Below are 13,519 nucleotides of genomic sequence, written 5' to 3'. Positions count from 1 at the left end.
ACCGTGTTCTAATGAAGGCCGACTATAATAATTGATTGTAATTTTTATCAAGAGGAATGGTTGATTGGGTTGCTATTTTTTCACATATTATTTATATATTCTAGTCATGGCATGTTAATCATACTCTAATTTCTGAAAAGAGGAATATTCGAGACATGTTTGTTTGAAATTGACTAAATTTTTGGAATTATTATCCTATTTATTTTAATTATAAAATATTTTTCATAAATTTATAGATATTTCGATCATAATTTAATTTATTAATATGAGATTAGAATACCTTCTGAGTAAAGGTATTATAAATCACGATGATAAGAATACAATTCGTAATATCATTCTTTAATTTTAGAAAATATAATATACAGATTTTGTAGTGTGTTCCTGATAAGGTGATGAATTTTTATTTATTTACTCACACTACATTCCACTAATAATGATGTCACTCCTTACATGTATAAACTACCGATCAAATTTCTCGCTTAAATAAAAATTAGTTGGACAGACACAAGAAAAACCTATAATATATTATGTGCGGGAATTATAATCTCTTTATGCTCATGTCTGGACTCCAAGAAATGAACCAACTTTCCACTAAAATTTTGGATGTAATTTGTAGATATCAGTTTCATTTTCAAATTGTCATCAACTAATTTTATCATTAGAGTTAATGCCCACATTTTTAAGTGACTAGTTCTGGGCCTTCTAGCAAGTAAGCCAAAGAGCCCTACATTTCATTTCTTTGGAGCCTTAATAAGAGGTTGGTAATGCAAATTGCAACATGGACATGGAATTTGGTTTACCAACAATTCCATGCCAAAACCATATTACACAATAACTACGTGTCCATAAATTACCACAAATGATAACCTCAAGCTCATCACATTTCAAACAAGGAAAAGGCTAGAGCTAACATTATAACTATGCCTCCAAGCTTCAATTTACTAGCCCCTGAAAGTGCCACCCTCACATCATCAACCACCGGTCCACACAACGAGGTCTGATCATCGCTCCTTGTATTGTAATACACGCTGTAGAATGCAACTCGCGTCCTCTCGGCCTTGGCCGTGAAGTTCACATCAGCAGTTTGAAATGTAGCATTGGAATTAGGAGTGTAATGTATGTTCTCAGCTTGGTCACCAGCAAAGGCCATAACTGCTAGTGGCTGCTTACACTTGTCATTTGCATGGCCTAGAGAAAATGACATTCTGTAGGCCTTGTTCGGCTTGGTCACAACCATCTGTGAAATTATGCCTTCTTTGCCCGAAAGCAATTCAATTGCGCGCTTCCCTTCCGGGACAGTAAAATGGTTAGAGTCTATGTACCGGACTGCCCTGTTGGATTCAACAATCCAGCCTGGTAGCGATGATGTTTCTTCATCAAGGTTGGTTGGAAGTAGGACACCGAGAGATGCATTTCTGAACATCCACGGACCTTCTTCAAAGTCACCATTTAGCACAGCATTGTCTGTGTAAAATTGCAGATCAACCAAGATATATTACATGAACAAACTTCTTACAAACAAGGCCCAAGAACGCTATGTACAAATAGAGATTTTTCTTTTCTTCCTGAAAGGCCTATTTAATTTTAGTGATCAATCCGCAAACAACTTAAACTTGTAACTTGTCTTATGAAATCATACTTCTTTATTTCCAATTCTAAAATCATTAATTAAATTTTTTCTAGAATTCAATGGTACCAACTTACTGCACCTCTTCTTTTTTTTTTTTTTTTTTTACAGCATCACCCCCAAAAAAATCAGAGAGAATTAATAAACTTCATTATTGAATCACAACCACCAAACTAACTGCAATATTTTAATGCAAAATTTGGATAGTCTATTAATAGGTATAAAACGGGTTTTAAATTGAATTAAAATTTTCCTACTTGATTGCAGAACATTAAATGTGCAAATAAATTCTAGAAAGACTTAAAGAGCAACAGCACGTATCTGCCGACACATACCAATTTTTGATGATAATTCTAGAAAGAAAGTAATAAATATTTACCACGAAACATAAAAAATTTGTATAGCTTATTATGATATGTTCGGAATGAAATTAATTTAAATTAAAGTAGAGCATAGATAATGAAAAAAATTATGAAGACTGACCTTTGACTTTCTCTGGAACAAACAGTTTCTTAACAGCAATATCATCAATAATGGGCCCACAAGTGGGGTCATCCTCCATCCCAGGATTCCTAAACACGACCCGCGCATCATCTTCCTCGACCTGAACTGCCCATGAGTACGTGTCCCAACCCTGAACACTATACAACGTTTGTAAATCAATGGTCTGTGACGCAGGTGGCACAGACACGTTCAGTGACTCTAGCTGAGCGCAGGTCCTGGCCGCGCTAAATGTGACCGAGTAAATCGAGCCTTTTTCTAGCTTCACTTCCTGGCTTATCTCCGCGTCATTACCGAGACGAATTGCATGTTCACCTTCGGGTACGATGAGGATCATACCACCTTGTTTTTCCCCGGAGGATACGATTTCGACAGTGCCGTTTGTTTTCCAGCCGGGGATCGAGGCGGGGCCGTCGGATACGCCGAAGTTGGAGAAGCCACCTGGTGGCGGAGTTTCAAAATCACCGTTGATCAGTAAACCTGCATTACACAAAACATCGAAAATTATGTTATAAAACCTTTTACGGAGTTTAAATTATGACTTACGAAATTAAGATAGATAAGTTGAGAATTTAAAATATTTATTTAAATGATATTAATTTATTAATGATTTTTTAGTTATTAAAAATTCTAAAAATAAATATAAAAATAATTTATGAATAATCTGTGATTTAGGATAATTTTACAGAGAAAAGTTTAAAAAAATATTAAGTGATTGAAAAAAGTACGCAACACTAACTTCTAACTCTAGTTCGGTTCTCGCTTATTCTTAATTTTAAATCCGTTTCATATTTATTACACAAAAATAAATTTTCCAATTTAAAGTAAGAACTAATAACAAAAAACTTAGATCCTTTAAATCATGAAATTTCAGTATTACGAATTAGACTTAAAACTAAAATTAGATTGCAACGGAATATGTACACAAATTTGCAGTGCACTTGCAAATATTGCAAGGGGACACAAATTATGGAGAATTTTTGTCACATAGTAGTAAGCAGCATGTGCTGAGAATTTCTTGCACGAAATAATTTTAAGAAATAGAAATGTCACATCTCACATATTATGGACGAACCGCGTCAAGCAAAGCTGTCTCTGGGACCCTTATCTTCTTATTCCCGCCCTTGTATTACTAACTTTTTGACTCATTATATTAACGTGAAATAAACCTTTCAAGTACATGGTCGCAAAGTCATCACCGGATTTCTGGAAAACATTACTCCCTCGTCCCAATCAATTCTATACAGTTTTCTTTTTGTGATGTCCCATCATTTCTATATATTCCCAAAATAGCAACTTTTTATAATATAAAACACTGTTACACCCACTACATCCTCCCACTATCTCCATTATATAATAATAAAAACACTATTACACCCACTACTTTACTCTACTATCTCAAATCTATTATAAAAAATATGTGGGTCCCACCACTTTACCCACTTTCCAGCTAACTATACTCATTTCTTACATTTTTTCTTGGTCTCCGTGTCCGATCCCAATGTATATAATTCATTGGGACGGAGGGAGTATAAAAGTAGCTTGCACAATTAAAATGTTGGACAGACAAACACTAAAGTCACTGCATCTTATCTGGCTTACATCTAAATCTGGTGTATCTGGTGTACAATTCTCCCGAACGATAGATTTGGTAAACATGATACGTTCTGGACCATTAACGACCCTCCTAATTTCTTGATTAGGAAGAACCACCCAATATTCACCAAATGTGGTGTCAATATCAAGAATTTGTACCAAAATGTATAGATTTGGTGAGGAAGTATCATCTACCTAACGTGATTCTCAAGTATAGTAAATCCAGTGGTCCAAACAAACAGTTACTCAAGTTCGAAAATAATAATGGTGATTCCCCGACACTGCAGATAAAATATAAATTCGGCATTTGAATTTCTGCCATAAGCAGGGAAAGGACATTGCCTTCTGACCTGTATTCAAATAACAAGTACTAGCGCTCTACATTGCAATATTTCAACCAGTCGTGATCTCCTTAACGTTAGAACACTAGTTTAGAATTTGTGTCAAACTAGGCGGGGCCGCGGGGATGCATATTCTGGCACTAATTGGCTTTTATGTGAGCCACGCAGTAATTAATTTAAGCTCATCACAGTCTATGAATCTAAAACTTATCATAACTCATTATTAACAAGTAAAGTTAAAGATAAGATCTGCTTTCACTTGAGTGTTGGGCCCATGGCATGACATTAGCCGATGCCATTTGACGAAGTATTAAAGAAAATATTTAAATTAAGCAAAATAATTAGGCTCTAATAGTTCAACAATAGTCGATTTAGTTAAACACGCCGATACCCTGTTCTGGTTTAGTAGAGAATTTAACTGCTTAGAGCAACTCCAAGGGGCTCTCTAAACAAGCTCCCAAGTCTAAAATTTAGGAGCAAATCAAAATTTAGTGCTCCAATGGGCTCCTAGATGCTCTTTAAAAATTTAGGAGCCTACTCTCTCTCCTTTCTTTTAAAGAGCATCTAGTAGCTCCTAACTCAATATTATATTATTTTTCCTTCAATCTCCTCTCTCTTTTAGTTAACTTTTTCCCCTCATTTATATAAAATAAATATAAAATGTGAATAAGGAGCCAAATTTAAAGAGTAGCATTGGAGTTCTCACGTTTTCCGGTGTATTAACTTACTAGGAGCCACATTTTATATTATTATTTAGGGAATGATTTAGGAGTACCGTTGGAGATGCTCTTACAGGTCACAAGTTTCCTTTCTTTCTTGGCAAGTTGACGTGTTTGGTTTATAATTCCGGGTCTCTGACATATGTATAATATAACATATTATGACCGATTTTTTTCTGATCCTAGATTTTTCATGAAAATATATAGGACTAATGTATCTTCTGTCTTCAAGTGAGAAAATAACTCATTTTAAGATTTTTACCATTTTACAATTTTTTCCACATGATCGTATGCTACTTATAATCGATTGTTGTGGACTATAATCCTGCAACTACATGTATAAAACGAAGGATTTACTGTTGACCAAAGAGGTTTTAACAATTCATCTAATCTTTAAAAAAACATAACTATGTAGGTCTTCAACTTCATATGCAACTAAAAGTATAGGATAAGCTACAACAATGCGCCTCAGTTTGCAAGAAGCTAAAAGCAGACCAAAATGTACCTAAGTTTCGTAGTTTCAGATCTTAGGTGCGAAGGAACCGATTAAATCAGACCATTATCTCGAAATGAGACTATACTATTGCAAATGCCATATGGACTTAAGAATAAGGAGCACAATTAGGGTTAATCAATGGCAATAAGCACTAGGAAACGTACCATCTTCTACTAGTGCAGCAATATGATGAGCCACTAGAAGAGCGCAAACTACCACCCATTTACATCTTGTTGTGCACCAAGCCATCTCTCTCTGCCTCTCTCTCTCTCTCCGCTCTCTGCCTCTGTCTCTCTCTCTGGGACTCTGCGCGTCTGTGTGGTCTCTCTATCTATTAACAGAGGACAATATGGGAGCTTGAAGAAAGAGGAGACAGAGCAAGTGTCATTTTATACAAAGATTCCAAGCTAGTGTCTACAAACTAGTGTGTGCCTCACAGTCTTTTTACAAGCTGTACGTATTTGCCTTTTATACTGTAAATTAAAAGGATCGAGAAACACTTTAATTTCTTCTCTCTTTTCCCCTTTATTTTGCTAATTAAAACACTTTAATTTCACTCGAACTAAAAAGAGATTTATTAAATTGTATATGATTGCAATTTTGGGGATACAACGATCAAAAGCTCTGAGAATTGTTCCCCACTAGTGGTTCCATACACATCTTTTTGACATTCTTCCGTGTATTGAGACCGCTTGGCCCACCGCCGAATTTTCTCAATCATGAAAACCACTCGTGATCCTTTTTATTTTTTATTTTCCTGTAGTCTTGTATGTCCTCTTCTAAATAGACTTGCTTCAAAATATTTGGTCTAGGCCAAATCTTTTAAGACTCTAGGCACTCGAGATTAGTATGTACATTTTTCTATGTTGTGATGGTAAGATTTCTCTGCCCTCACTAATGCTGTGTTTCAACATGATACAGAAATTAAACAAAAAAAAAAAAGACATATTTATTTATTCAATTATTTCTTAGTGAAGGAAAGAAAAAAATATCTAAGAATTTGAAAGTTTTTTGTTATATGTTGACAAAATACTTTTTTTTGGAAACAAATGTTTACAAAATACTTAGTATTTTACAAAATGATATATTAATTAATTTTATCTTAAAATATTTATTTTAAAATTAAAAAAATTTAAAAATAAATTAAAAATGTTTAATGATTATTTCTAAAACAAAAGGAACATTAATTCTTATTTCGATTTCACTATAAAACCTCGCTAAAAACATTAATTTTTATATTATAACTCAAAATAAACAAATATCAAAAAAATTATCAAACAATTATATGATTTTGACAACACTTTTTTTATCAGCACTTGTTCTCACACCACGGTAATTTTTAACAGCATTCCCGAATAGATCTTAGGTAATGTTTGATATTGTTTGCGCAGATAGCAACATCAGTTTTTTGCTAAAAGCTAACGAAAAATTGATAAATGCAATTTTTATGAACAACAACTTTCAGCTGAAAATCTGTTTTTTAAAAAAAGTAAGTTCTCTCATGTTTTTGAAAAAGATGCTTTTCTATTTTTACGAGAAGTGTCACATATTTCACTATCAAACTTCATCAAAAACATTTTTTATATTATAACTTAAAATAAACAAATGTCCAAAAAAATACCAAACAAGTATCCAAATTATACGACAACTTTTTTTCACTAACACTTCTTGTGACCGCATAACAGTTTTGAACAAACTTCCAAACAGACTTTTTGATCAAAGTCAAAAACACACTGCATCCCGCAAATAAGTAGGAGGAACACACTGGAGTCCTGGACAGTCTGGACACCAGAAATAATTTTTATTTAAAAAATTTGTGGACACACAGAGCAAGCTGTTTATCGTTCTAGGGCTCGTTTGATTGGAGAGGGGGTATAGGGTTGAAATGAGGAATTGGGTTAAACTGGTATGGATTTGAAGTATCATTTCTCATATCAGATGTTGGTTGAGTGGTGGAATGAATATGGTTGAATTATAATATTTATGAGTTATTAATTGTAATTAATTTAAAATATCATTAAATTAATATTTATATATATTTTTGAGTCATTAATTTCATATTGTATTAGTCAATCATCAATCAATATACTTATATAAAGGAGAAGCGAGGGGCGTGTAGGTGGCGCCTCTCACATCGCTCCGTTCTATTTTTCTAATTTTCTGGAATTTTTGGATGAAAAATATCAAAAATTAGAACTTACTTTTTTTAGTTTCGGGTATATTAGAAGCAAGTTTCAGAATCTGATTTTGTTTCAAATTATTTATGGAATATAGCAGCTTGAAAGTTTTAATCTGATTTTGTTTCAAATTATTTATGGAATATAGCAGCTTGAAAGTTTTAATCTGATTTTATTTCAAATTATTTAATTATGGGAAAGAGTAGCACACAACTCTCTGCACCTATAAATACCTTATAGATTGCTGGGTTTGAATCATCTAAACACAACCTCCTCTCTCTCATACCACAACCCTACCTCTGGTGATAGTTCTTTTGCTCAATTTCTAACTCGGCACAACCCTACCTCTCTCTGGTGATAGTTCTCTTGCTCGATTTCTAACTCGGAGATGCCGTTCTAGCAACGATAAGTGAATGCTGTTTATACAGTATTAAAAAAACAAATGTTGTTTTAGGCAAAGGTGGTTATAGACCGTTGGAGTCGACAAATCCAAACACGACAAAAGAATAGAGCTTTGACATGATATTGATGGTTAATATCAATAAATTAACTATTAGCGATGTATGTTTGTTGGTTATTCTTTTATAATATTTGTTTTATTAATCGGACATGTTTGTTGTTGTTAATTTTTATATGATTTACTTTGTATACAGGAAAAAATTATTCATACATTATCTGTTTGATCCGTTCAAGCAACTTTTAAGTAAAGGTTGTTTATACAGTATTAAAAAATAAAGGTCATTAGAAGTAAGGGTAGTTATAGACCGTCATCTCACAGATTTAAGTTAGATGTTTTTGTGCACAATCAATCCAAAAAAATTGGCAGGAAGGTGACAATGCAAGAACATTATTACTTTTAAAAAAACAAATAAAATTAAGATTCATCATGCTTTAAATTGTTAATCACGTGTATAAATTTATTTTCATTTTTTCACCATGAATTATAGTCCAATTTTGCAATTTTATATATTAGTATCGGTATTACATCAAGATTTTTATAATATAAATTTATTTTATCCTACAGATATTAATTTTGAAATATTAATATACTTTTTATAAACGGCCATAAAATTATTTTATTCTATAAATATTAATATTGAATCATTAATATAATTTTTATAAGCCGCCGCAACGCGCGGCTTCTCAACTAGTGATTTATATATAATGATATCAAATAGTAATGAAAATAAAAGAAAACAAATTTGATTCCTGAAACTCATGTTTCATACCCACCTCCCCTTGGGTAGGAAAATCTCATACCTTGTGGGTTTGAGGAATGGGTTTAATGAAAGAAATTTTTTAACCAAACACCAAGTATGGGTTTGGAATGAACAAAACACATACGGGGTCGTTTGGTTGAGGGGTATCTGGATTCAGGTATGGGTTTCGTCCATTCTAAACCCATACCTGGTGTTTGGTGGTAAGAAAACGAATTTTCAAACCCATTCCTCAAACCCACAAGGAATGATTTTTTGATACCTAAGAGATGATGTGGGTATGAAATGGGGGTATGGGTATCAGTTTTATATTTTATTTTTTTGTCTCTGTTTAAACAATTAAATATTAATATTTAATATAAAAATAATCAACAATGCAAAAATACATAACAATAATAATTTTATTAATATTTTAATTAATATAAATAATTAATATAATTATTTTTAAAAAGTTAAATATATTGATTCTACATGATTCTAGCATTTGTTTTGGGGCATACAGGCCTGCGCGAAGTTGCGAATTATACAAAAGCCGAGGCCCGAGGTTGGCTTGAAATATCTAAGCATCGGACTAGCCGTGTCGCTGGCTTGGGCTTTAAAAGCCCAATTCATATTATTCCACTGTATCATTGATGAGGCGGAAGAGTCATCCATTTGAATTTATGAGGCTGTCTCCGGTTTTAATATTTGAGAAAAATATATTTGAAATATTTTGTATGATTCACAATTTTTATTCATGAGAAATTTGAAATTTTGAACTAAAATTTAAATAATTAAATATATTCAAATACATTCACACCCTTACTTTTGCTGCACTTGATTTTAATACACACATATACTTCACATTTTTTCACTTCTTATCTTAGATATTTTACATTTTTCATATGTTTTTACTGGCAATTGCTCTGATTCTACTAATATTTGAGTTAAATATTCTCTAAAAATCCTCATTTCTAGTTGAACTTTAACTAAATCCCTGATTACCCATTAGCCAATTCTCTATTATGTTCTATAAAATATTTTTAATATATATATAGGGTCAGTTTCGAGATAGAACCACATTATATTTAGAACTTAGACCCTGTAAATTACCATTAGATATGAACAGGATGTGTGGTTAAGATTATCACTAGTATTAATCACATGTTATATATTTATGTGACATTTATATGTGTGTATAGTTAATAAATGAGAGTTAATGATCAGATTTATTACTTTCCATGATTAATACGATTCTCAATTAAATTTGATGTATATAAATAAGTATAACAAAATTAAATATATCAAATATTTTTTTTTCATACATGGAAATACATAACAAATTTGCGTGATTTAATTCGATACATGTATATGTATTACAAATTTATGTGATACTGTTGCAGCACTTGTACTAATATAAAAGAAGATGGTATTACAATGCAATATTTTTTTAAAAAAAATAAAAATACTGCTATAATACGTCAAATATCATACTTATATTATTTAATAATTATACTGATACTATTGTAGTACGTCAAATACTGCTATAGTACGTCAAATATCATACTTATATTATTTAATAATTATACCGATACTGCAGTACAATCACAGTATAATATCAATCAATATACCAGCCATTTAATTATAGAAGGTAAATTTAAATTTGTCTACATATAATTACTGAAGTTAATGCATGCATTAATCACCTACAATCATGTATAAAAGACAATTGTGCGTAGCCAATTTTAAATGCAGTATTTGATCTTGACCATTAGTTTAATTAGAATCTAATGAATTTATATGAGTTCTAAGTTCTGACTTTAAAGCTGGTTCTAATTTGAACCTTACCCTATATATATATATATATATATATATATATATATATATATATATATATATATAAAATATTTCTATTAATCAGAGTCATATATTTATTTTCAGTATCATTTGATTTATTGTTAATTTCATTCACTTGGTAGTTTAATAAAAGTTAGCTGTGATTAACGGAAGGACTCCTACCAGATATATTTTAAAATTCAGGTACCATATTTATTTTGTCTTTAATTCAACAATTTAATTAATTAATATTATAAAATTGAGGGAGATTAAATTTATATCCTAAATAATAATTTTAGACACTCAAAACACACTATCACGGCTTTATTGGAAAGTAAATTATGAAAGTATCAGTTATCGTGGATCAGGCCGTCAAATTCTGTACCCATTTTGGTAGCTGGACTGAGCCCACCAAAACGAGTTCATGTATAGCTCTGGACTTTAGTTTAGACCGATAATTGTACACGGTTTACTGTTATGCATGTCCTCATTACTGTGAGCGAAAGATTTCAGTTCGCTAAAATATTCGTAGTATTTTTTACGCCAGGACTCCTTAACTTAATTTAAATTAATAGTATCATTAAAATAATTTTTTTCTGACCCCAGTAAAATATAGATAATATATTTTTAATTTTAATAAAATAATGTATTTCTCTTGATCCGACGTTATTATTTAAGAAGTTTAACCGTAATTACAACGACGAGACTTTCAAGTTTCATCACCGCCCCGACTTGCCACATTAAGAATCGAGTACACGGTCATGCTAATTTCACAAACAGGGTTTCAAGATTGTAGTTTGTAATCACTAATCAGTTCTTATTAAATATAACATTATGCGGGGCTGCTTTGTTAATTCATAACGTAAGATTTATGAATAACAAAAATGAAGATTTACAAATGAACAGTACATTACAATTAAGCAGCTAGTATGGTTTCTCACAGCTTCTAGTTCTCAAATGGTAAACCAATGGGAAATGCTTCCATGACCTTGATCACTTACTCAAATACAAATATAACTCATAGATGGGGTTATAGACTTATAGTGTTATACATGGTGGTGTAAAAGACAGAAACCGAAATTAATCGATGGAGTCATTCTTTAACAATTAATTGGATAATTGATGATTAATCAAAATAATTAATAAGATATCTTAAAACAAATTTAACAATTTATAGAATATATTATACTAATTTTAAATATACATTATCATTAATCGAATTAATAGGATTTTTTGTAATGATTATTAATCGAATTAATAGGATTTTTTGTAATGATTATTAATTGGATAATGATTATTAATCAGTCAAATCGATGATTTTTAGAATTATAAATAGTTTTTTTTTGAAGTAAAAAACTATAAATAATTAACATTTTAAATCATATAAGCTTGAATATATAATATAGGTTAATTTTGTTTTTTTCTTGGAGTACTGGTGGCTCCAACCGTCCTTGTTACTCCAGCTTCATTTCAACCTGCAATTTCCATAATGCTTAATGCATGCACATGCGATTCATTTTCTTGCATACTTTTAGCAATTCATTATTTCAATCTCTACCAGCAGCTCAATAATGAACTTTTGGCGCCATGGTTATATCTAACTTCTAGCTAGTATTGTCATCTCAAGTTTTTAAAATACATAGACGCAACGCAAGTCTTGCATTCTCTTGTTTTTATTATTAACGGGAAACTATATATAAATCGGCAGCGTACGTTTCTTTTGGCTAAACATAAACATGTACAAGGCATTTCCTCCTCCAAGTCTGAGAATCAGATGAATTCAAATAAAACAAGTATCGCTAGAATGCCAAATAACGCGCTTTTGATATGCGTATTTAATTGAGATTTTAATGAATTAATAATAATTTATATTTGAATTTGATTTTTCGAGAATTCTTGATAAAATATTGTAGAATTGAAATATTTTAGAATTTAGGTACAATATTTTAAAATCTCATCGATAATATATATATACAAAACAATCTCATAAAATTTGTCATTTTATGAAGTTCAATAAATAGATCTGATATTCACTAGATTTTAGTGAATTTTAAATAATCTCAATTAAGTATCATAATGCTTTTTTATTCATAATGCTTTTTATTCATATCTGAAATCTTGATTGGATATTACTAGATTTAATAAGATAATTTAAAATTCTAATTAAATATAAAAAATTCTTACATATTTTTTCTTTTAAAATTCGATTCGAATATGTCTGAATTTTATTAATAACTTGATTTGAATACATCACACCCAATCAAGTATCCAGAGATAGAATGTTTTAAATCGTACTAAAGCATAGGTGTCTTATAAGAAAAGGAAGGAAAGCTATATCTGGGTACAATTCAAATAATAGATTGAGTTGATGTAAACATATAGTATTTGATATTTCGTTCTCCCATTTTATGTGATTTAATTTATTCTTATGAAAAAAGTTTTGTAATATTTATATAACACTATAATAACGAGCCATTCATATATTTCTCTTATTTAACATCTGTTATTTCATTTTTTTGTGATTGAAATTACAGTCAATCGTTCATTTCCTAAAAAAAGTATATTTAAATTTCTTTCAAAGATATATAAATATATAAAATATTATTAGAAAAACATTCCATCTCAAGCAATTCCAAAATGATCGATCCTCTGGGCAACCACGAAACGTCTATGCATGTGTTTATATGCACGTAATATTTATATAAATATATTCTTTGCGACACGTGATTAAGCTAGCTCCCACGTCCCAACTACATTTGTGATTTGCGACCTGTAAACGAGGGCCACGTAAATATGCTATATTCGTAGTGACCAAAATTCTGACGAAGTTATCTACATTTAAGCGCTTATTGGGATATGTATAGGAGAGTAACCAAGTCATATCGGTCACTTAGCGAGAAGATAAGTGACTTTGCCTACCACTAAATAGTTCTGTGGACCATTTATCACGTCTTTTCGAATTATCAGATGCGTGATGTCGAATATCATTTTAACTTCAAATTCGAGAAAAGTGAATTTGATACTATAAGC

General features: G+C 31.1%; 1 protein-coding gene across 1 annotated transcript; it reads right to left on the bottom strand.

Annotated features, from left to right (window-relative positions):
* Positions 1-710: 710 nt before the first annotated feature.
* On the bottom strand, positions 711-5,750 carry LOC108204593 (protein BIIDXI). Its single transcript, XM_017374114.2, has 3 exons — positions 5,445-5,750; positions 2,111-2,608; positions 711-1,464 (listed from the first exon to the last, which is right to left on the bottom strand). The coding sequence occupies exons 1-3, from the start codon at positions 5,527-5,529 to the stop codon at positions 878-880; spliced, it is 1,170 nt and encodes a 389-aa protein (XP_017229603.1). The 5' UTR covers positions 5,530-5,750; the 3' UTR covers positions 711-877.
* Between the last annotated feature and the right edge of the window lie 7,769 nt (positions 5,751-13,519).

Source organism: Daucus carota, chromosome 1, assembly GCF_001625215.2.
Source record: "Daucus carota subsp. sativus chromosome 1, DH1 v3.0, whole genome shotgun sequence".
NCBI lineage: Eukaryota > Viridiplantae > Streptophyta > Magnoliopsida > Apiales > Apiaceae > Daucus > Daucus carota.
The sequence above is the reverse complement of the archived record's forward strand: the minus strand, read 5'-3'. Positions and strand labels throughout refer to the sequence as shown.